The sequence below is a fragment of the Odocoileus virginianus genome, chromosome 3, assembly GCF_023699985.2.
Source record: "Odocoileus virginianus isolate 20LAN1187 ecotype Illinois chromosome 3, Ovbor_1.2, whole genome shotgun sequence".
Lineage (NCBI taxonomy): Eukaryota > Metazoa > Chordata > Mammalia > Artiodactyla > Cervidae > Odocoileus > Odocoileus virginianus.
The window spans coordinates 42964786-42990230 of NC_069676.1; the positions used below are offsets into that span (position 1 = coordinate 42964786).

A 25445-nucleotide genomic window follows, 5' to 3' on the forward strand; every position below is an offset into this window, starting at 1 on the left:
TTCTTTGTGGCCCAGTGGTTAAGAAACCACCTGCCAGTGCAAGGAACATGGGCCCGATCCCTGGTCTGAGTAAGAGGCCACATGCCTTGGAGCAGCTGAGCCTGTATGCCACAACTACTGTGCCCGTGCTCTCAAGCCTGCGAGTTGCATCAAGAGAAGCCACTGCAACGAGAAGCCGGAGCACCGCAATGAGAGAAGACTTGTGTGTAGCAGTGAAGACCCAGAGCAGTAAAAATAAATAAATAATAAATAGTATTTTAAAAATTAACAGTAAACATGTATTCTTTCACATGATTTCTGTGGCTGGCTCTTTTCTTACTCTGTACATACACCCTGCATGATATTATTAATTCTTGTGATATCAAACACTGTATGCCAGTGATTTCCAAAGTTATATCATAAGCTGAAACCTATTTCTTTTGCTGAAAATAGATGTCTTTCTAGTTCCACTTGAATTTCTTGGTGGCACTTAAAGTATACTTAAAACAATTCTTCATTCTCTGTTTTGTTATTCCCTGCCTCCTGCAGTTCTTCTTTCCCCCTTCTGCCCTAAGGTATGGCACTGTCATCTACCGAGTTGCACAGGTCAGAGTCTGGGAGTCATTTTTGGTTCCTTCCCTTCTTCAATTCCACGTCAGTTCCACAGACTTATTGTGTCTCCATAGTCAATTCCATGAACGCTATCAGTTCAGTTTCCTTTATCAGTTTTTTTAAGTAATGTATAGGTGCTAAATATTTCTTTGCCACCTCAATGTTAAATTACTTTTTATAAAATGTATATACAGATACAAAACTAGGTATAAACTCCATATGTTTTAGCTATTGTACCATTGTAAAACCAAAACAAATTAAGAACATTATAACAAAAGCAGTATAATTCAAACTTAAAACAATAAATAATGCAATGGATTGTTTGGCTGAAGCCAAAATTGATCAGTCTTCTGATTTTTAACGTTAGAACATCATTTGGGTGACTATTATGGTTATTGTTTCTCTCTCTCTTTTTTTTTTTAAGATGAAACTAGTTTCAGGTTGTTGGAGAAGAAATATTTTTCCTCTGCACTCTTAGTTTTAGTGCTTGGGAGCCTGTGAGTTAAACTGGCAAAAGACAGGATAGCAAGAGAAAAGGCAGAATTTACTCATGCCTATGAGGGTTCATAAAAATGTGCCTCGAGAATTTGAGACTTATATACTATCTTAATAGGGGAAGAGGAGAGAGAAAAGAGCAGTTACAGAAAATGATTTTTAGGAAAAATAAATGAGTCCTTACTAGAATAAATGGGAGACTTGATCATTTTGTGACAACATATGTTTAGGTGTGGGACAACTTAATTCTTTTGAGTTATTTTGGAAGGCTGTACTTTTTGGCAGATAGTGCTTTTAGGCAGATTCTCGGAACTCATACCCTCTATTCAAAATAATTTTTATGTCACAGTGGTATATTCTGGACCCCTTTAAATTCACTGATCCATTATTTTGATAGATTATATAATTTATTAATGACTTCAAAATAATATAATTAAAACTGGTGAAAACTTCATTACGTATTTACTACTGCACTTCTCAGAAACTATTGCAAGTTGATACATACGTAAAAAGACAATTTTTACATTATAAGTCACTCGAAGTGGATCTACGATAATGACTACTACAAAGCAGTTTCTTTTTTTTTTTTTTAATATTCTTGTGGTTTTTGTTTTCTGTTGTTTATATATAATTTATTTATTTATTATTTTAGGCTGTGCTGGGTCTTTGTTGCTGCATGTGGGCTGGGCTTTTTTTGGGGGGGGGCTTTTCTTTAATTGCAATGAGTGGATTGTGGTGGCTTATCTTGTTGTGGAGCATGGGCTCTAGGGCAAGTGGGCTTCAAATAGTTGTGGCTCCTGGGCTTTAGAGCGCAGGCTTAGTAGTTGTGGTGTGTGGGCTTAGTTGCTCCTAGGCATGTGGTATCAAATGTGTCACCTGCATTGGAAGGTGGATTCTTTACCACTGAGTCACCAGGGAAGCCCAGAGCAGATTCTTTGGTGTTTGTCTTTCTACCTTATAGTCTTATGACTGCATAATCTTTTCATTTTCTTCATTGATATACTGTAAGACTTTTGCTTGTTTTGTGCATTTTAATGATACTTGGCTTTCACTGACTGTACTTGGCTTAAAGACCTCTAGCGTAATGGCCTGTGATGAAACAATAAATAAAAATATTAGAGTGAGCCATGAAATCCTGTGGCAGTACTAGGCTGTGAGATGTTGGTTTCTATCCAGATGACCCAAAATATGCTTATATTACTTTTTACAAATGTTTTCATTGATTCAAAGATCTCTGTATTCCCACTACTGCTGTTTAGTCAATTATTTCTTACCTGGATTACTACTGTAGACTCTAATATCTTCCAATCTGTCCTGCAATCCCCAAGAGGTTTTTTGATGTCCTAATCCCTTGCCTCACTTCAGATGCTTGACACAATCACTTGACTCTGCTGTGCCACACTGATTTTTCAGAATGCCGTTTTACTACCATAGGCTATTGCACATGTTGTTCCTTTTTCTGCAAGCACCCTTGACAGTCCTTTTCCTGGGGCTACCTCCTATTGTCTCTTAAGATTTTACTCTCTCTTGTCCTCTCCTGGTTGTCTTTCTGTTTGGACCATAGCTTCTTGAGGACAGGGATGGAGTGGAGCTTACTCACCTTGTGTGCTCAGAAGATTCTTCATAAAATCTGTCTTTTCAATTAGGCAATGAATGGTATGTTCCTAACCATTTGGAATAAAATATAGTGTTGACAATAAAATTAATCAATAGGCTAATATCTAAGAGAGAAATGGAAAAATTTATTTCAGTCAGCCTGGGGATTATAACCTGGGAGAGAGTCTTTTAGAAAGCTCTGAGGAATATTCCCCCTGTTAGAAGTCAAAGTACAGTCATATACCTTTTTGAGACAAAGGATTGTACTTCAAATGATGTATTGACCGTTTACACAATCCAGATCTGCATGTACAGAGCTGGTAGTGAATCATCATGACCCTTTACAAGATTAATAAGGAAGCTTATCTCCTAAGTATGTGTTATTAATGCAGATACACATTACACACTTAGGAGAGGAGTCCCAAAGCAGACAGAGGAAAAATTTATACTTAGAATTTTTTTGTCTTGCCATAAATAGAAATTTTATTTCATTGATTTCCCTTCTTTGACTGTTCATCTTTTGATAGAAGCATTAGGTAATCAAATATTTGGTCCCTCGATGCCACAGTGATGGCTTTCCTACCCTGTGTTTATCATTTTCCTTGATGTTGTGGTCTTAATAGCCTGGTTCTTTCTTTCCTTTTAGGCAGTTATACTAGTAAGATATCTGGCAAGGACTAATGATTAATTTCAAGTTGTCTGTAGGATATATGCCAGTTTTATCTTGCCACATACATTGTGCATGTTCATTAATTCATAGAGAACTGTAGATGTGATCAGTAGTTTAAAAGTTTAAGCCAGAGCCTCCTAAACCAAACCATTTTTCTGTTATTTCCCCTAAATTGGGAAGAGGATTATTCAGAGTAGAAATCTGATTCTTCATGTATGTTAAGATGAATTGGGCTTCCCTGGTAGCTCAGCTGGTAAAGAATCCACCTGCAATGCAGGAGACGCTGGTTCAATTCCTGGGTCAGGAAGATCCCCTGAAGAACGAATAGGTTACCCACTCCAGTATTCTTGGACTTCCCTCATGGCTCAGCTGGTAAAGAATCCGCCTGAAATGTGGGAGACCTGGGTTTGATCCCTGGGCTGGGAAGATCCCCTGGAGAAGGGAACAGCTACCCATTCCAGTATTCTGGCCTGGAGAGTTCCACGGACTGTATAGTATATGGGGTCACAAAGGGTCAGACCCGACTTTCAAGATGAGTTATATCAGAAGACTATTGAATATAATATACAACATTCAGTGTGTATTACAGCACAATTTCCCCCTTGGGACGCCATTAGAATGGCTTAGAATGGATTAGAATCTCAAGGGGCATACTACGGTCTGTAGCACCACTTTGTCTCATCGTGTAGACTTCTGAATTGAGCAAGCTACTGGCTTTAATAACTATCATTCAAAGCCTACTCAGTAAATTTTGTTAAAGCCTCTGTCAGTAATGATATGTTATATTTCAAGTGTGAAATAGCAGATTCTGTAGCTAAATGGTCATACCATTGGAAAACATTGAACCCAGCATGCTAGAATTGAAGGCAGATTGGCAGGGCCTGGGTCCAAGGCTGCCTGTAGGTGACCTTGAGCCCACAGGAAATCAGTTGTGCATCTTCCTAATCAGCCCAGGGAGAGTCAAGGCCATAAACTTGTTCCATAAATCCACTGGGATCAGAAGCTACCCAATACTTAACATCTAGTAAAAAGGAGATGTTATATATTTTGTGGCCAGTTTCAGAGCAAGTGTCATAAATTGGCCAGGTAACAGGGTCCCATTTAGTAATATTGATGGTAGCTTGCATGGTACTCAAGTTTCTTCTAAACTAAAATTTCTAAGGGCCATCCGATTAGAGTTTTGGAAAGGAGAAATTCACGAAAGTAACCCAGGAGTACTGGACATTGGTAATTGGCCACAAACCCAACATACTGACTTTTGAAACTTGGCGTATGATTAAGCCCAAGAAATAAATATTTGATTTATAAGCAGAAGTGTGAGCAGTTGTCAGAGTAATTAGTGTACAAGTCTGGTCCAGCATTTTGGGTCAGCTGTCTACTTCAGATGTTTTCTTCTCATCCTGATCTGGTAGGGCTGGCCTCAGTTAGTCAGAGCTGGGTGTCAGAAACAGGAGCTGCAGTCTGTTTAGGAGAGGTAGCCTGATATGGCCCCTCCCAGTGTGGCTATAAAGAGTCCTTTATCTGATGTCTTTTCCAATATACATAATATCCTGGTTGCAGGTTATGGGGATTTGATCTTCATCCAAAGATAATTTACTATGATAAACTCCAGAAACAAACTTAGATTGTCCTCTTAATAATTCAATTAAGTTGTAATTAAATTCTATAATAATATTACATAACAACAAAGAGTTATTTTGGGAGTGAGTCTTTAAGCAGTAAATATAGAAAAACCTTAAAGACAACACTAAGACGTAATATGCATTGAAATATATTTTTTTCTAGTGCTCTCTTCAGCAGCACATACACTGAAATATATTTTTTTCCTCTCTAAAATTACCCTAGTTTCCATCAAATATGGCCAGATTAAAGCTAATTTATTTGCAGAACAAATCTGGTTTCAGTAAACTTGACCTGATTATTTACATAAGTATAACTGATCATATAGGCTCTTTTTCAGCTGTGCTGGAACTTTGATAAGGAATCTCAAATTGAACTCTTAAAGGTCTTTCAAGGCCAAGAAAGCCAGATCAAGGGTGTGCTGTAAGATTCAGTCTGTGATACCTAAGATTTGGGTGGGTTCTTCCCTTCTCAAGATCTTCAGAATATCTTGAGATTCCTGCACCTGCCAGGAGGTGATCTTCATTATCCATCTGATAAGGCTGCTGAGAACCTAAGAGTTTCCAGTTTCTGGGGGAATCAAGTAGAGAGAAAAGGTAAATGTTTCACTTGTACTTATAAAAGTGTAACTTATCAAATTGCCATAAGTCATAATTATCTTGAGGGGAAGGGTTTCCTTGTATTTAGAAAGCACAAGATTAAAAATCAGTAATAATTTTGTTAACAAAAATCCCCCCAATTATATTCATCATGCACTTAGTCCTATGTGACTAATCCTTGATCTTAATCTTCTGTTAACAGTTTCGTGAAGTCATCAGGTTTCCATTATAATTATTTAATTTCTTACCAGTCCAGCAGTATTATCTGAAAGTTGTCAGAAACCTGTACTTGTCAGAAAGTCCTTTCTGTGAGTGTTCTTGAAGATGAAGCTTCTTGTTTTGCAGCAGCAGCAGAGTAAAACAATAACTGTCTATGGATGACAGAAGACTTTATTTATTTATTTTTTGACAGAAGACTTTAAAAGGCATGGTTAAAGATCTGATGACAGTGTAATTGGCAGATGAATTTGGTTATTACTGTGACATACAATATGTTAAGATAATAACTAGAGTTATGGCTGATAACATTTTATTTACTAGGACATATCAGGTTTTTAGATATTCCATATTATTGCTAGAATATCTATATTAATAGAATTTACCCATACAATATAAACTTAAACAGGTTTATCATTCATTGACAATGCTTCCCAAGTAATTTAACATACCAGATAAGCCTAATTAGTTTTGTATCTTTCTTTGACAACAAGATAAAACAATTTTCTTGTGTTCTAGGGCCCTTTTGCTGTGCCATGCTCTGCTCAGCCGCTTCAGTTGTGTCTGACTCTTTGCGACTCCATGGATTGTGGCCTGCCAGGCTCCTCTGTCCATGGGATTTTTCACGCAAAAATACTGGAGTGGGTTGCCATGTCCCTCTCCAGGGGATCTTCCCTACCCAGAGATCAGACCTGCATCTCCTGTGTCTCCTGCATTGCAGGTGGATTCTGTACTGCTGAGCCACCGGGGAAGCCCCGAGCGCCCTCTTGGAAAACCTAAAAGTTAGCTGGAGGTCAAATGAACTTCATATAAATTTGATCTTTGTGAATTTTGTCAGAAATATCAAACAGTTTTTAAAAACAGTATCATAGGTCACCGTGAAATAATACTTATTCACTTAACCAAGTGACTTTACATTTCCAAGGCAAATGTAGAAAGTTATAGCAGATTACTTAAAAGATAAAGAAACTTTACAATCTGGTATTAAAAGCAGGTCAGTATGCTAAGAAACTTTGTCCTCTTAACAGAGAAACAAATAAAACTAAGGCTTTGTGTCCTCTTACATTAATATTAAAATTTATCTACTCAAATTTATTCCAATCATAGTTCTGATTACACATAGAATTCCTTTCTTCCTTGTCTTCTCTTTTTTTTGTTTGTTTTTAGCCTTGCCTAGCAGCATAAGGCATCTTAGTTCTCTGATCAGGAATTGAACCCATGCCCGCTGCAGTGGAATCTCACGGTCTTAACAACTGGGCCACCAGGGAAGTCCCCATAGAATTCTGTCCTAAAGATTTTTTTCTTCTGAATCTCTACAGCTTTCTATATTCATATTAATTTGACCCATATTTTCTTTCCTATTTAGAAATAACCAGCAAAATTACTGTCTTTTTCCTTAACAAAATGTATCTCTACTCCTTATATATTCAGATTTTTTAGTAGTTTTAATTACATAGTTTAACTAGGATTCTTAACCTTTAAAAACTTCAGTTTATAGTGAAAACCAAGAAGTAAGCAATTATGAACTGTCTTCTTCATTAGCATTCTGTTGATTGGCAAACTTATACTATTTATGGTTGCTAAAAAAGCACATGCTTTTTTATAGAAAAAAAATTCTTTTAGTGTGTTACCAAACATTAATAGTCCTAAATATCTTTAGTTTCTCTATAAAAGGAAACCTATGTTCAGTAAATGATGTTCCAGTATCTTATTTGACTTGGGAATGACTTAACTTTTTTGCATCATTTAACTTAGTTTAGCAAAACTCTTAAGTTTCAAGTTGTCAAAAAGATTTGGAGAAACTATTTTTAAGTAGACTTCCTAAAACATAATTTATTCCTAAAGAGTTCACCTAAAAAGTCTTCATTTGCTTTTACTTAAAAGTTTTATCACATCAACTTTATAGACAAGTTGCAAGTACACTGCAAAGAACTTTGCCCCCAGAACTATCTGAGAGTAAATTGCTGACATGGTGTCCCATCAGTCTTAAATGCTTTTTTAATTCCTGGACATAAGAAAGTTGTCCTAAATAACTACAATACAACTAATGAAATTAGGAAATTAACATTAATATGTTACTATTATGTAATCTTCAGACCCTGTTCAGATTTTACCAGTTGTCCCAATAAAACCCTTAGCAAAAAAATCCTGTACAAAGTCACATTTAGCATTTAAGTGTCATGCCTCTGTAGTGTTCTTCAGTCTGAAGCAGTTTCTCAGTCTTTCTCTGACTTTTATGACCTAGATGCTTTTGAAAATTATAAGCCAGTTATTTTGTAGAATGTCTTTCAGTTTGGGTTTGTCATATATTAATATTTCATCATGATTAGATTTAGATTATGCACTTTAGCAGGACTGTTACAGAAAAGATGTTGTATTCTCATCACATTGCTTTAGTGGCACATGATTTCATTTTTCCCCATTATTGGTGATGTTCACTTTGATCACTTGATTAGAAGGGTGTCTGCCAAGCTTCTTCACAGTCATGTTGCTCCTTTCTCCTTTGTAATTGAAAAGTATTTTGGGTGATGTAGTTTGAGACTTTGTAAATATCTCATTCCTTGTTAGAATTTTAATTTATTCATTTATTTTATTGGTGTGGACTATTCCAGTGGGTTGTTGCTGTCCAAGCTTTGTGACCCCATGGACTGCAGCATGCCAGGCCTCTCTGTCCCTCAAGGTTTGCCCAAGTTCATGTCTGTTGCATCAGTGATGTTATCCAGCCATCTTATCCTCTGATGCCCTCTTCTTTTGCCCTCAATCTTTCCAGTATCAAGGACTTTTCCAATGAGTCAACTATTCACAGTAGATGACTGAAATACTGGCGTTTCAGCTTCAGCATCAGCCCTTCCAGTGTGTATGCAGGGGTGATTTCCCTTAAGATTGACTGGTTTGATGTCCTTGCTGTCCAAGGGACTCTCAGGAGTCTTCTCCAGCACAATAGTGTGAAGACATCAGTTCTTCAGCACTCTGCCTTCTTTATGGTCCAGCTCTCACAACCATCATGACCACTGGGAAGACAGCCTTGACTACACGGACCTTTGTCGGCAGAGTGATGTCTCTGCTTTTCAATACACTGTCTAGGTTTGTCTTAGCTTTCTTGCCAGGAAGCCAACGTCTTCTGATTTCATGACTTCAGTGATTTCAGTGGGTTATAACCTAGTATTATCATTGTTTATACTGATGCTTATATTATCTCAGATTTGGCCTGTGGATGCTCTTTCAGGCTGTCTTCATGTATCCTCTTGTCATGTGTCATCATTCTTGGGCGCTTTCTTGCTTTCTGGCACAGTAAGGTGTTGCAGGCTCATCTTGTACTTTTCAAGCTCATGAATCAGCCATGATTCCTTTTAGTGGAGAATAGTTATTTAGAAACCAAGAACACAAGTACTGAGAGATCAGTGCTATTAAAATGTCTCTGCTCTCAGTCTCAGCAGACGGAGCTAGGGAATCTTAACTATATACACATTGAAGTCCATGAGTTTCAATTGTCACCTCTGTTGTAGTCCCACTACCATTGGATTCAGTCTCGTTTTCCCTTTTTCGTATTTGTGACTTCCTTTTCTGAGAGTAAGAGACCTTGCTTCCATTATCTCATATATATGTATTTGATCAGTTCCACTGTATGCAAAGAGCTGACTATTGGAAAAGACTCTGGTGCTGGGAAAGACTGAGGGCAGGGGAAAGGGACAGCAGAGGATGATGGCTTCGTTGACTCAGTAGGCATGAGTTTGAGCAAACTGAGAGATAGTGAAGGACAGGGAAGCCTGGCGTGCTGCAGTTCATGGGATTGCAGAGTCAGACATGACTAGCAACTGAACCACAAAAACAAGGGTATATAACCTTTCTGTCATTGCTTGTGCTGCCCCCTTACTCTACTCCAGTTTCCACATATGTGTATGCTCACCTCACCTAATGTTTTAGGACTGAATTTTTCAGGAAAGGGATTTTTTTTTTCCTTTTTTTTAGTTTATTTAGAAGTTTTGCTTACAAGAATATGCAATGTTATGGTGCTGTATTGTGGAAAAATTTCCTTACCTTCAAGAGATTCCATCATGTGATCACTGTAGTAATTGAAATTATCCTTTATTCAGTTCAGTTCAGTCGCTCAGTTGTGTCCAACTCTTTGTGACCCCATGAACCGCAGCACACCAGGCTTCCCTGTCCCATCACCAACTCCCGGAATCCACCCAAACCCATGTCCATTGTGTTGGTGATGCCATTCAACCATCTCATCCTCTGTCGTTCCCTTCTCCTCCTGCCCTCAATCTTTCCCAACATCAGGGTCTTTTCAAATGAGTCAGCTCTCCACATCAGGTGGCCAAAGTATTGGAGTTTCAGCTTCAACATCAGTCCTTCCAATGAACACCCAGGACTGATCTCCTTCAGGATGGACTGGTTGGATCTCCTTGCAGTCCAAGGGACTCTCAAGAGTCTTCTCTAACACCACAGTTCAAAAGCATCAATTCTTCTGCACTCAGCTTTCTTTATCATCCAACTCTCACATCGATACATGACTACTGGAAAAACCATAGCCCTGACTGGACAGACCTTTGTTGACAAAGTAATGTCTCTGCTTTTTAATATGCTGTCTAGGTTGGTCATAACTTTCCTTCCAAGGAGCAAGCATCTATTAATTTCGTGGCTGCAATCACCATCCGCAGTGATTTTGGAGCCCCCCAAAATAAAGTCAGCCACTGTTTCCACTGTTTCCCCATCTATTTGCCATGAAGTGATGGGACCGGATACCATGATCTTAGTTTTCTGAATGTTGAGCTTTAAGCCAACTTTTTCACTCTCTTCTTTCACTTTCATCAAGAAGCTCTTTAGTTGTTCTTCACTTTCTGCCATAAGGGTGGTGTCATCTACCTATCTGAGGTTATTGATATTTCTCACAGCAATCTTGATTCCAGCTTGTGCTTCATCCAGCCCAGCGTTTCTCATGATGTACTCTGCATATAAGATAAATAAGCAGGGTAACAATATACAGCCTTGACATACTCCTTTTCCTATTTCGAACCAGTCTGTTGTTCTATGTCCATTTCTAACATGCTTCCTGACCTGCATACAGGTTTCTCAAGAGGCAGGTCATGTGGTCTGGTATTCCGATCTCTTTCATAATTTTCCACAGTTTATTGTGATCCACACAGTCAAAGGCTTTGGCATAGTAAATAAAGCAGAAATACATGTTTTTTTGGAACTGTCTTGCTTTTTCGATGATCCAGTGGATGTTAGCAATTTGATCTCTGGTTCCTCTGCCTTTTCTAAAACCAGCTTGAACATCTGGAAGTTCATGGTTCACGTATTGCTGAAGCCTGGCTTGGAGAATTTTGAGCATTACTTTACTAGTGTGTGAGATGAGAGCAGTAGTGCGGTAGTTTGAGCATTCTTTGGCATTGCCTTTCTTTGGGATTGGAATGAAAACTGACCTTTTCTAGTCCTGTGGCCACTGCTGAGTTTTCCAAATTTGCTGACATATTGAGTGCAGCACTTTCACAGCATCATCTTTTAGAATTTGATATAGCTCAACTGGAATTCCATCGCCTCCTTTATTAGATTCTCACTTTTCCCCAAGTGGTACTTTATTATTCAAAGTACAAGAGTTTCTGTGCTATAATATTTATTCTTGGAGTCATTCAATAAACAACATTGAGCACACATTCAGCAAACTCAACTATGTAATAGCCACATTTTAGGTGCTGAGAATACAGTAATGATCAAAAGAAATCCCTACCTTCTTGGAGCTTATGTTATAGTGAACTACTTCACTATAAATAAATAACATACTATAAATAAATAACATAGTGTCAGGTAAACACTGGAAAGAAAAATAAGACAGAGTCAGAGGGGAAGAGAATGAAAGAGTTTCTGTTTTAGATGCAGTGTTCAGACAATGCCTCTGTGAGGAGATTGTGTCTGAGAGAGACTTGAATGAAGAGATGGAGTGAGATTATATCTGGGGGAAGAGTATTCTAGGTGGAGAAAATAGTGACAAACCCTACAGTAGAAGCATTTTTAAGCTTGTTGAAGGAGCATTAAGAAGGTGAATGTGACTGGAGCTGAGTAGAGAGAAAGAGTAGGAAATTATTTGAATAGTAAAATGCCTTTAGCTATTAAAGTAGAGTAATTGATGTCAGTTGACATAGTGACCTTACCAGAAGCCGTTACACTCAAAGATTTTGGGTTCTATTATATGTACATATTTGAAAAGGGTTTTCAGTCTTTAGTGGAAATTATTAAGTCATTTTAGATTATGTAATCAGCTGATATAAGGTAGAGTTATAAAGGTGTGTGTTTGTTTAGAACTGCAAATCTGCGCCAACTTGGCTTAAACATAGCCCTGCATAGACATCTTTCCAAAATTAGAGATACCAGATAAAAAGACCCCTTGGCCCATACAGATGAACAGGTATTATTAACTGAAAGCAAAATCAAATTAGGATGGGAACAGCCTAATAAGAAAAGAACCATGTGTAATTAATATGACAAATATAGAACTAATGAATCTGTGGTTCAAGACATTGGCTATTTTCTTATCTGTGTTGGCATAATCTGTTAAACCTAATCTTAAAGGAAAATTGAACTTTATATTAAAATTGGCTGCAAGAACAGGAAAAAACAAATAGAATCAGAAGACTTCAGGATACTTGCTTCCAGGTCAGAAACAGCATATGTATTATCCTGGCACTGTTTCATTAAAATAAAATGAATGTTCAAAATTTTTTAACAAAGGAAGTCGGAAATGAGACCAGAGGGGAAGCCAGGGACATAGAGGATCTTATAAGCTAAGATAAGGACTTTGGAAGTTTTGAGTCGGAAGTTGATCTGATCCATGTTTTAAAAGGTAATAGGATGTGTAAGGAATAAATCTTAGAGGGATGAAAGAAGATTCAAAGGTATCAGCTGATCACGGGCTTTCAGACTTTGACTATAATCTACAGTAAGATATACATTTTAAATAGTGACCCAGTATACATATTCATATATGTTTATATTTGTAATGAAACCTCACAATACTTACCTTTATTACATTTGATATCCTGCAATATTTTCCATTCTTGTCTTCTATTTCTTAACTAAAAAGATAGTTTATAGCTTATTCATTTTGTAACTCATTAATTTATCGTACCTACTGTTTGAAACAGTGTTAATCCACTAGGACAAAGTATTATTGTACAATGAGAATGTTTGTAGAGACTTGTATGGTGCCTTCTTTTTTGAGAAATAATTTTTGAGGAAAATCTCACCTTATAATTGGGCATTTATGGTACTTTGAATACTTGATAGCCTTTTACTAGTTAGAAGTGAAAGTAAATGTTCTATTCATAGTAATTTACAAACTACAGAATCCCTAGTATCAAGTTAACTACATTTAATTTAAAGGAAGATATATTTACAAAAAAAGCATGAAATATAATTGGATTATATAAAACAGGTTTGAATAAATGGAGAGACATATCATGTTTATGAGAGAAAGAAAGTTGTTTTTGTGTGTGTGTGTGACTGTTGCACAGCTTGGGGTTTCTTAGTTTCTCATCCAGGGATCAAACCCTGGCCCTCTGAAGTGAAAGCGTGGACTCCTAACCAATGGACTGTCAGAGAATTCCTGAAAGAAAGATTTTCTATCATAAATGTCAAACAATCCAAAATGAATACATAAATCAAATATATTTCCTATTGATATTTCACTGTTTTGTATGTGGGAGACTGCAAAAAGTGGTCTTATATTTTTGTGTTATGTATGAAAATTTTCATAATCAAAAGATTTATGTAAGAAAGATATCATACTTCTTTCTCTATAACTTCCTTTTTTCTCAGTATTCTTTTCTTAAATATTTTATTTATTAATTTTTGACTGTGCTGGGTCTTTGTTGCTACGTGAGGTCTTTCTCTAGTTGCAGTGAGCAGGGGCTACTCTCTAGTTGCAATGTGTGGGCTTCTCATTTCGGCGGTTTTGGCTTTTCTTGTTGCAAAGCACAGGCTCCAGGATGTACAGTCTCATCAGTTGTGGCACACAGGTTTCATTGCTCCTCAGGATGTGGAATCTTCCCGGACCATAGGTCAAATGTATGTCCCCTGCATTGGCAGGCAGATTCTTAACCAGTGGACCACCGGGGAAGTCCTTAGTTTTCTTTTTGTAGTTTATCTAAATTGATAGATGTACATCTGGTTTATTCATTTTATTCATAATTAGTCTGTTGTGTGAATAATTACAATTTATTCAGTCTCCTGATGATGAATATTTGTTTCCAATTCTTCATTATTATAAACAATTAGTCAGCTAACACATGTGGATCTGTTTCTTTTATTCTGAAAGAATACCTGTATTTTTAAAAAAATTTTTGGCAGAGTAGTGCATATAGATGGTGACTGTAGCCACGAAATTAAAAGACGCTTACTTGTTGGAAGGAAAGTTATGACCAACCTAGACAGCATATTAAAAAGCAGAGACATTACTTTGTCAACAAAGGTCTGTCCAGTCAGGGCTATGGTTTTTCCAGTAGTCATGTATGGATGTGAGAGTTGGATGATAAAGAAAGCTGAGTGCAGAAGAATTGATGCTTTTGAACTGTGGTGTTAGAGAAGACTTTTGAGAGTCCCTTGGACTGCAAGGAGATCCAACCAGTCCATCCTGAAGGAGATCAGTCCTGGGTGTTCATTGGAAGGACTGATGTTGAATCTGAAACTCCAATACTTTGGCCACCTGATGTGGAGAGCTGACTCATTTGAAAAGACCTTGATGTTGGGAAAGATCTGATGCGGAAAGCTGACTCATTTGAAAAGACCCTGATGTTGGGAAAGATTGAAGGCAGGAGAAGGGGACGATAGGGGATGAGATGGTTGGATGGCATCACCGACATTATGGACATGAGTTAGGGTGGACCCTGGGAGTTGGTAATGGACAGGGAGGCCTGGCGTGCTGCGGTTCATGGAGTCACAAAGAGTCGGACACGACTGAGCAACTGAACTGAACTGAACTGAATGCTTATTGACTAGCGTTCCCCAGATACATACTACTTATGTGTATGTGCTTTACACATACACAATCCTCCCTCTCCTTCTATATATATATATATATACTTGTGTATGTTTGTGTAAGTATTGTGTAATTAATGAAAGGGTTCAAATTAAACTAATGGTATTTGTACTGTGGTTGCATGGATTGAGAGGGTATGATTGGAAGATAAGTATTTTTTTTGTTATATCTTTTAAATGTAGAGAGTCCACAGGAGTTAGTTTTGTATGAGTGCCACCTTTTAAAAAATATTCATCTTATTTCTTTTCATTTTCTAGTTTTATGGGCAGAAGTGACTATATTCCTGAGAAGTGGTTATTCTAGAGATAAAATTTTTATATATATAATAGCTTTAAAATGTATAGTCAGGACTTCCATAATGGTCCAGTGGCTAAGAATCTGCCTGCCAATGCAGGGGACATAAGTTCCATCCCTGGTCTTGGAAGATTCCACATGCCACGGAGCAACTAAAAGCAACTGAACCCCACGTGCCCTAGAGCCCATGCTCTGCAACAAGAGAAACCGCCACAGTGAGAAGCCTACACCCTGCAACTAGAGTTGCCTTGGCTTGTGTGCAGCAGTGAAGAGCCAGTGTAGCCAAAAATAAAATGAAAAAAAGTTTTTTTAAATGTACAGTTCAATGATTTGTTAGTATACTTACTAAAAATTGCAACCATCACTATAACCAACTCTAAAACCCATAGGGATGGGATGGGGAGAGAGGTGGGAGGGGGGTTCAGGATGGGGAATGCATTAAACCCATGGCTGATTCATATCAATGTATGGCAAAAACCACTACAATGTTGTAAAGTAATTAGCCTCCAACTGAAATAAATAAATAAATATATCTTTATCACCACAAAAAAAGAAACCCCATACCCATTAGCAGTTACTCACTATTCCCTCTTCCTAACCACAAATCTACCTCTGTGTCTTTGGGTTTTTCTGTTCTGGACATTTTATATAAATGATTCATTTAGCATATGGTCTTTTGTGAGTAGTGCCTTTGACTTATTATAAAGTTTCAAGGTTCATCTGTGTTATAGCTTGCCAGCAGTACTTCATTCCTTTTTATGACCAAGTAATATTCCATTGTATGGTTATGCCCCTTTTGTTTATCTGTTCAGTAGTTAGTGGACATTTGAATGTTTCTCCTTTGTGGCTATTAAAAAAAATAATATTATCAACATTTGTCTACAAGTTTTTATGGAGACCAAGAGTGGAATTGCTGGATTATATGATATCTATGTTTAACATTTTGAAGAACTGCCAGGTTGCTTTCCAGTGCAGTTGCACTGTTTTACATTTCCACTAGCAAAGTATGAGGGTTCCAATTTTTCCACATCCTTGTCAACATTTGTTATTTGCTGTCTTTTTCTTTTTAACCATTCTAGTATAAGTGATATCTCATTGTGGTTTTGATTTGCACTTCTCTTAAGACTAATAATGTTGAACATTTTGCCATTTGTTTATGTCTTTGGAAGTATATTTGAATACTGTTTAAAGCTTTTGCTCATTTTTAATTAGGTTATTTGTCTTTTTGTTGTTGAGTTGTAAGAGTAGCATATATTTTACTGTATTTTTTAAAGTATTGCTTTGTTTGTTTGTAAGACTAATTTTTCCTTCTCTTATTGGAAGGTCCTGTCCAGAATGCCCTCCTGTCTTCACAAGTGTCAGTGAGCCAAGGGTATAATTCTCAGCTTACAGGATCCTACCCTCATCTAATACCAGCAAAGACCTTGAATCCAGTCTCCGGACAGTCTAACTCTGGTAGTTCCCAGACTGTTTCTCCGTTAAGTAATTATCAGAGACATGGACAAGCTCTCTATGGACCACCTGTGGCTTCTCATCCAGTGACACCTTCACTCCATAGTGGTCCTAGTCCCCAAATGCCACTACCTACTTCTCAGAACCCAGCTGCTACACCAATGCCTTCTGGTAGCTTTCTTCCTGGAGCCAGCGTACCATCACCTTCGAATTGGCAGTATAACTATTTGTCACAGACAAACCATTGTCCTCGTGCGTCATCCCAACCAACCATGACTGGGAATACAAATTTGATGAGTCCTCAATATGTTTCTTCTGGAGATACTTCACTTCAAAACAACGTCGTAAAATCAGGTAGAGTTCTTATAGGAGTGCTAGAAATAGGAAAATTTTGCTTATTTTAAATGTTTAAATTACTATTTTGGTCTTAAAAATCATGTGGAAGACTTTATTTTTTTGATCACTGTTAATCTTTAGATTATTTCTGTAACTTTTGTGTTAAGTTAAAATCATGATTGTTTCTGCTTTGCTTCTTTCCTTTGAAGGTATTATCTGAGTTTCTTTGGGTCACCTGTGATATTTTAGGGTTTCAGGTATACATGCAGAATCACTTCCTTGAGGACTGGCCAGTGCTTACATTAGCAAGATTCCATCTTGTATTCTAGGGAAACTCAATCCCTGTGGTCTCTCTTTGGACTTGATCTAAGGCTTGGCTTATCTATTTGTTAAGGCCCAGACAGTTTTTGACTCCAGAAATCCGAGAATCTTGGAGGGGCAGTGAAAACAGACTTACTTTTGGAGTGAGGAGTACTATTAAGCCCATCTGTGGTCAGAAAGCCATGCACAGAGGTTTATCCCTGCATTTTTTTCCTAAAGTTTTATAACTTTAGTTCCTACGTTTAGGTGTTTGATCAAATTTGAGTTAATTTTTGTATATGGTGTTTTTAGTGAAAGTTGCTCAGTCATGTCCGACTCTTTGTGACTCCATGGACTATATAGTCCTTGGAATTCTCTAGGCCAGAATACCGAAGTGGGTAGCCTTACCCTTCTCCAGGGGATCTTCCCAACCCAGGGATCGAACCCAGGTCTCCCGCATTGCGGGCGGATTCTTTACCAGCTGAGCCACAAGGGAAGCCCAAGAATACTGGAGTGGGTAGCCTATCCCTTCTTCAGGGGATCTTCCCGACCCAGGAATTGAACTGGGGTCTCCTGCATTGCAGACAGATTCTTTACCAACTGAGCTATCAGGGAAGACCATATGGTGTTAGTAGGTAGGGATTTAACTTTATTCTTGTGCATGTGGATATATAGTTGTCCTAGGACAACTGTAGAACACACTTTGATAGAAAGTGTGTTCTTCCTCCCATCGAATGATCTTGGCACCCCTGGTGAAAATAAGGGTTATGTTGATCATAAATGTAGGATTTATTTCTGGACTTTGAATTCTGTTCCATTGATCTATTTGTCTATTTTTATACTGTTACCAAACATCTTGATTACTATAGCTTTATGGTAAGCTTTGTGTTTGGAAATATTGACTCCTCCAACTATTTTTTTTTCCCCAAGATTGTTCTATCTGTCCTCTGTCCCTTGCATTTCCTTCAGAATTTTAGGATCAGCTTGTAAATTTTTTGGGAAAAAAAAAAAAAAAGATAGCTGTGATTTTGATAGAGATTGTGCTGAATCTGTACATCAGTTTGGGAAGAAAGCTATGTATTCTTGAACTTACTTTGATCATTAAATCTTTTTAACCTCATTGTTTGGTCATATGTGGTTCAAAAGTAGGTTCATTTAACCATTTCACTATTTTTTTTTTTTTACTATTCCTTTTTTGCTATTAATTCAGATTCTATATTGGGATCTGCAGATTGATTCTGTTCAGCAGATATCCTCAAGGAAATGAACTAGTAAGTTTTCAAGTGAAATGGTATTATCAGTTGTTACCTTTTTATGTTAATATGTATTTATGCATCTAGATACTACATGGACTTCTTGCATTTTATAGTTTGTTAACTGCTCAAACTGTTTTTCTTAGCCTCTTGACTAGCCACTAACCTTGGTGAATGCATTTTGGTCTTGTAAAGATTAAGGGTGCTTCTAGAAACTTGGTTTCTTTGGAGAGATCTTCTGACCTATCATTGTTAGAACCAAAATCCTTCTGATTACTTGTATTCTTATTTATTTGACACTGTGAGTGAGCATTAATCATTTGAAATTAATGAACATTCACTTCTTTATAACATTTATTGAATATTTGTTATTTTCCGGCATTTTACCAAACTTGAATGTGTGTTATCTTATTTAATTTTTATAGCAGTATGTTTTACAGTTAAGAAATGTGAGGCTTGAATAATTTGCCCAAAGCCACAAGAAAATAGGTTAGGAAAAAGTACTATTTAAAAACCATTTGGGGGACTTCCCTGGTGATCTAGTGGCTAATACTCCATGTCCCCAGTGCAGGGGACCAACATTCAATCCCTGGTCAGGGAACTACGTCCCACATACCACAACTAAAGATCTCACATGCTGCAACTAATACCCAATGCAGCCAAATAAATAAATATTTTTTTTAAAAATTAAAAAATAAAAACTACTTGGAAGTAAGTGTAACCTCTCATTACAAAGCATGTGATCAATACTCTGAAATTTTTTTTGACTATAACAGAAGGTAGACCGCCCTGAGGTGCCCCGAGGTAGAGCACGTTGATTATAGCACAGATGTGGTGACAGAGACGTAAGGAAATGCCAAAATTTAGGAAGGTTTCTGTGTAAAAGAAGCATATGACTGCTGAAAGAACTATTTGACTGCTCTTCTCTTTTCTTAATGAGACCTCAAAAAATTCCCTGATTTTTACCTCTGTTTTTTCATCATTGTTGGTAGATGCCTGACTGTCTGATCTCAAAACTGTATCTAAGTTATGCAAAATATATAGTTCACATATTAAAGTTCTCTAACTTTTTCTTTTCTTATAGGCCACCTTTTAGCATGTAATTAGTTTTAGAGATCTCAGAAGCCAGATTCTGAAACTCTAGCTATTAATGTTCTAAATAAGAGTCATTCAGCTTGAAAAAATAAAGTCTATTTTATGAAACGTAGCTTATTCTGGATTCAACAGTATTCCTCTTAAGCTGTGAAAAATCTCAATAAGCTCACTTGTATTCTGTTAAACATTAGGTTCTTACATCTGCCAGATGTATCATACATTCTTGTTCATGCTGAGTTGGTAATGTACCTTGCCCTTTTGTTCCTTTGACTGGTCTCCATTCTTCGATAGGGGAGTTCCATGGCGGTAATCTCTGTCTTCACTTTTGACAACAGGGCACTGACTAGTCTTGTTGGAAGATCATTTTTCAGTTTGGTTCCTGAGTTGGGAACATCCCCTGGAGAAGGGAATGGCTACCCACTCCAGCATTCTTGCTTGGAGAAACCCATGGACAGAGGAGGCTGGTGGGCTCCAGTCCATGGGGTCACAAAGAGTTGGACATGACTGAAGTGACTTAGCACTGAAGAATTCAGCAATATTGAAGAGACACTGAAAATTTTCATATTTGGTGTCCTTATTCCTTCAATTTTATAAAACACAGAATAGATTAAATTCAAAGGATAAAAAAAACAAGTATTATAATGAAAATTTAAATCACATGTATTTAATCAGTAGTATTTTATCTACTTTGTAGACTATTGCTCCTTTTTGGCAAATGAGAAGTTGGTTGTGGGTTTTGGAACTTTCCGTATCACACAGAATTTCCTCAAGAGTAGAACTTACTACCCTAATAGAAAATTGGTGAAATTTAGGCAGTGAGATAATGGTAGATACAAGGATGAATACCATGATATTTTTTAGGTTAGTTTGATGGATACTTTTAAGCATTTTGGATAGCAGTGTTTCATAAGGTTTATACATAAACTTTGGATCATTTCCTGATTTTTAAGCCTAGGGAGTATTCTTAATATAGGATGTAAGTCATTATTGAAAGTAACCTGCTTTTAGTTATTACTAGGTTAACACTATAAACAGTGTACTCATTTATTATTTAATATTAACAGGTTATACCCCCAATAAAAATGAAGCAAAATGAGATAAAACTTGGGGAATTTAGGATAACCAGAATACTTTGTAATTTTAGCAAGCTAAATCTAACCCTAATTAATGGTAATCGAATGGGCTATATTGATAAGTACTCTATAAAATTTTATTTATGTTAATTTCTACTGCAGTACTTGACATAGCCTGTTGAAACTCTGTGACCAGTTAATAAAAATTAAGCAATAAACAGGGCATTGTGTCTACTCTGTAAGTGATTTGATCCCAACTTTATATTGCTTTAATAATTGACAGGTAAGAATTATGGTGGCCTCCCAGGTGGCACAGCAGTAAAGAATTTGCCTGCCAGTGAAGGAGACACAGGAGACTTGGGTTCGATCCCTCGGTTGAGAAGATCCCCTGGAGTGGGAAATGGCAACCCACTCCAGTATTCTTGCCTGGAGAATTCCATGAACTACAGTCTATAGGATTACAAAGAGTGACACAACTGAGTGACTGAGTGCGCGCATACACACACACACACACACACACACAAGAATTATGGTAGGAGAGATTTGGAAATGTGTAAAGTATGCATGTGAAATTAGACAGTCAATCTGGGAAGTTAACTTATTTGTAGTAATTTGTTGGTTTATAATGAAAATATAAATTTGGAAGTTATTTAGAGTTGGTGGAAGGCTGTTTTGGCCTTTTTCTTAAGTTCTTAAGTGACGTGTGAAAAACCATTGTTTCCATAGGGTCTGCACTGCCCTTAGCAAATCCACCTCTGCCTACCACTTTTCAACCAGGAGCTCCTCTTGGCCCCCCTCCAACTGGAGGACCACCTCCAGTGAGGGCCCTTACTCCTCGGAAATTGACACCTAAAACTGTGCCCCAGCCCTCATTTAATTCCGCTAGCAACCAAGAAGGTAAGCAGGACAAAAACCAAGTCAAGTCCTAAAGTTTTGACTCAGGGTGGAAGGATTAATATTCTCTGAATTCTGTGCACACAAGCCATATTTTTCCAGAAAATCTGGTTGTTTTGGTTTGAGATGCCCCTTAGGAATTTAGGGTTTAAAAAATTTCTCAGTTTTCCATTCCTCTGTTCTGGGCTATGGACTAGCCTTTGGGATCACTGTTAACTTTTTTGTTACTGTGCAGACTTTAAAAATCATGGCTATAAAGTTACGTATCTCTTGGTAGAGGGAGGTGAGAGGGGGACTTTTGCTTTTCTGGACATGATGTTGAAGCTATATTTTTAATATATCGGCTCTTTTTTGTGGAAGCAGGTTTTTGATTACCACCATTACTGTTGACAAACTGCCACTGTTAAACATTTATAAGCCTAAATAAAAAGTAAAATGTAAAAACATTTTCATGCTTTATAGTTTTAAATCATTATCTTCAGATGTAACTTTAAAATACAAGTTTATTAACTTAAAATGTTTTGTAAAGTAAGAAATTGGATTTTAGGTATAATATAACCATTGTAACAAGATTGGAAATAGGAAAACAGAAGAAGAGGGGGAAAAGCCACTGCCCATATTCTACAACTCAGTACAATCAATATTATAATTTTTGTATTTTCTCCTACCATTTCCTTTTTTTAGTATTGTTAGTAGGGGGAAAAACTGACCTGTGTATAATTTGAAAAGGATCATGTTAACAATGAGTAACAAAATGATAAAGTAGTGTCTCACATGATAATTTTGAAAATCAAGCTAGAATAAGTATTTAAACTTTTAGCCAACTAAAAATACGCTCAGGGCTTTCCTGGTGGCTCAGTGGTAAAGAATCCACCTGCCAGTGCAGCAGACATGGGTTTGATCTCTTGGCTGGAAAGATCCTACATGCCACAGAGCAACCAAACCTGTGCTCTAGAGCCCAGGAGCTGCAGCTTTTGAGCCCACAGCCCACAGTTACTGAAGCCACACAGCCTAGAGCCCATTTGCAAAAGAGTAGCACTGCAATGAGAAGCCCTCATGTAGCTCCTGGAGAGTAGCCCCTGCTTGCTGCAATTAGAGAAAAACATGTGCAGTAACTAAGACCCAGCACAGCCAAAAGTAAATAAATAAAAATATGCTCAGTGTTTTTGTTTCTACAAGATTACCAAGATTTTCTATTAATATATCAACTCATGGGTAAAGTCATGGTGGTCTTGAGAATTGGAAAGGAGTTACTAACTTTATTGAAGTCATTAAACTTATCTATTTGGTATTAAAATGACTGTTAAAAGTTAACACATTTATTTGTAGGTGCTAGAGGTGATGCTGTTCACTGATTTGATTTCTTCTATACCTGAATTAGAGCTAATAAATTTTAGTGATAAATTATTATTATTAGTTTAGTTTGCTGGACTAAGGCAATTGTTCTAATTACTATATATCACTTTAGAGTTAATTCTAGATTCTACTCTGTTCTGTACTTCTTTTAAAGGTTTTTACCCTCATAGTTTATCTCATCTGTATTTATCCTCATTCTTAAATAGTATTGATTTTCGTGACTTAGTTTAGTGTGTACTGCTCGTTAGAAGTTTTTAATGCTGCTCTTGAAACTGTTAAAGCTTTCAGGTTGTATATAATTTTGTAAACTCCACAAAGTACTATTCTTTTTAGAGGTTTATAAAGTTATTTGAAACTTTTATATATTTTCTATATTTAGAATCTTATATTATTTGAAATTTTTATTTCAACGTGACATTTCCTGGGATGTGGTTTAAGCTATTTGTCATTTGGAACATTATCATAAATTTTAAACACTAGATCAGATCTTGCAGGAATTGTAATACTGGTTCTAATTTAAATATTGTTAATAAACTTCCTCCTTAGGTATTATATCAAATACCAATAATGGATCTATGGTGGTTCACAATAGTTATGATGAGATTGAAGGCGGTGGCTTCTTGGGTGAGATGCTATGAAAGTTTTTATTTTTTTTATGTGTTCCTAATAGAAAACAGAGAAGAAAACCTAATAATTAGGTTGTGCAATGGTATCTCCTGTTAGCATTTTCTGTCTCTATGGATTTAGACTTTCTGTTAGGTTATTTTTTTCCCCCCTTTAGAATTGGGATTATGGGCTTTATTATTATGATTTTATGACTATAGAATACTTTTATCAGTTAGATCTATTTAAATTTATCCATTTGAACATTTATTATATTTTAATTTAAGTTGTTTTGAATTAAAATTTTAGTCTGAATACAATGTTTAGTACATGACATAAGAGTAAATTAAGTATACTAAACTTAACCTTCGTGTGTTTATAGCTATAGACCACATTAGCTAGATTTTAATCATTGCTCTTACTTTGTTATTAGTGTTTGTTTTATTTTACAAAATTGATGAGTTAAAGTATTAAGTTAGCCAAAGGATTTTGGAGTTACAAATTTAATGGATCTATGTGTTGATTTAAAGTACTCTGGAGTGTAAAATAGAACTTAAAAGTTACCTTGTTTCTAGCAACATCACAGCCTACTAATAAGAATCCCACAACGAGCCGAAGTGTTGGATATTCATATCCCTCTTTACCACCTGGTTATCAGAACACAACACCACCTAGTTCAACAGGAACAGGAATACCACCCTCTTCCTTGAATTACGCAAGTGGTCCACAGGCTTTTACTCAGGTATACTTTTCTTTTAATAACCTGTATTCTGCTTTTTGCTTTAAACTGTATTCACCGTATTCACCTGAAAACATTTAAGGAAGGTACAGTGAACATTGTTTTACCAAATTAGAATGATAATGAGTATTTCATAAGACTTTTGTCCTGTTAGATGTCTCCAGAACCAAAAAAATTGACCAGGAAATCGAGATTACAGTTTTGTTATTAATATATGCTTCTCTTTTCAATGGAGGACATCGTAAAGGCTACTTAATGTGAAGTTATATTTCTTTAGACTCCTTTAGGTGCTAATCATTTAACTGCAAGTATGAGTGGATTAAGCCTACATCCAGAGGGGCTAAGAGTTATCAATCTTCTTCAAGAAAGAAACATGCTTCCATCGACACCTTTGCAGCCTCCAGTTCCAAATTTGCATGAAGATATCCAGAAACTGAACTGTAACCCAGAGTAAGACTTCAAACAGTACTTTTTATTGAATATGACATTTTACTTGTTCTAAAATGCTTCCAGATTTTTTTTTGAGCTTCATGTATTTTGAGCAAGCTATGTAGGTGTATTAATTTATGAAAGTAGTCTGCATGCACAAAACAGTACTTTGTTAGTTGCTTACTTGATATTTGAAATGTTCTAAGTACAGAAATAAGGTTGTAATGCCTGATCTGATAGTTGCTCTTATCAACTCTAATGGGACTATGATATTCATTATCATTATGGTGGCTCTATTATATTTTCAAAGTCCAAAGTGTGGAGATTTGATTCTATATAAGCCTTTATTTGCTATCATTTTAAATTATTTTTCATAGCAAACATAATTATAGTATGCCTTTCTCTTCTCAATTTGGTTGTGAGTTTAAGTTTATGGAGTTTTTAAGATATGAAGTCTTCTGATAAATTGAATGTGTTATTTTTAAACCGCCTTTTTAGAACCTAATACAAAACTGAGCTTTCAGGTAATACATATAACTTTACATTTGCAAATTTGGGTTACCACCTTGTAATTCCAGTGCAATCTAGATTTATATAAAGAAAAAGTAAGTCCTTTGATAGTCCAGGCTGTCTTATGCACAAGCTGAGAAGAAACTGTTTTGTTACGTGAAATGGGATTGTAACCATCTACCCTTTCTTTCTGAATAGGATTTAAATATTTAGAAAGGATAAAATTTGTGAGAGCCTGTTTAAATACTTCATTTATAATCTGATCCAGTGTTACAACATGTACCTTT

General features: G+C 36.6%; 1 protein-coding gene across 5 annotated transcripts in view; it reads left to right on the plus strand.

Annotated features, from left to right (window-relative positions):
* The window catches only part of SEC24A (SEC24 homolog A, COPII coat complex component), a 110776-nt gene that overhangs the window by 48846 nt on the left and 36485 nt on the right, over positions 1 to 25445 (plus strand). For 4 of the 5 annotated variants that reach the window (XM_070465389.1, XM_070465390.1, XM_070465388.1 and 1 more), the window contains 5 exons: positions 16442 to 16924; positions 21354 to 21524; positions 23424 to 23501; positions 24056 to 24222; positions 24497 to 24669. In XM_070465389.1, coding sequence (XP_070321490.1) covers positions 16442 to 16924; positions 21354 to 21524; positions 23424 to 23501; positions 24056 to 24222; positions 24497 to 24669 — 1072 coding nt within the window. The remainder of the gene's footprint in view (positions 1 to 16441; positions 16925 to 21353; positions 21525 to 23423; positions 23502 to 24055; positions 24223 to 24496; positions 24670 to 25445) is intronic. The other variant, XM_070465391.1, reaches the window with a different exon arrangement.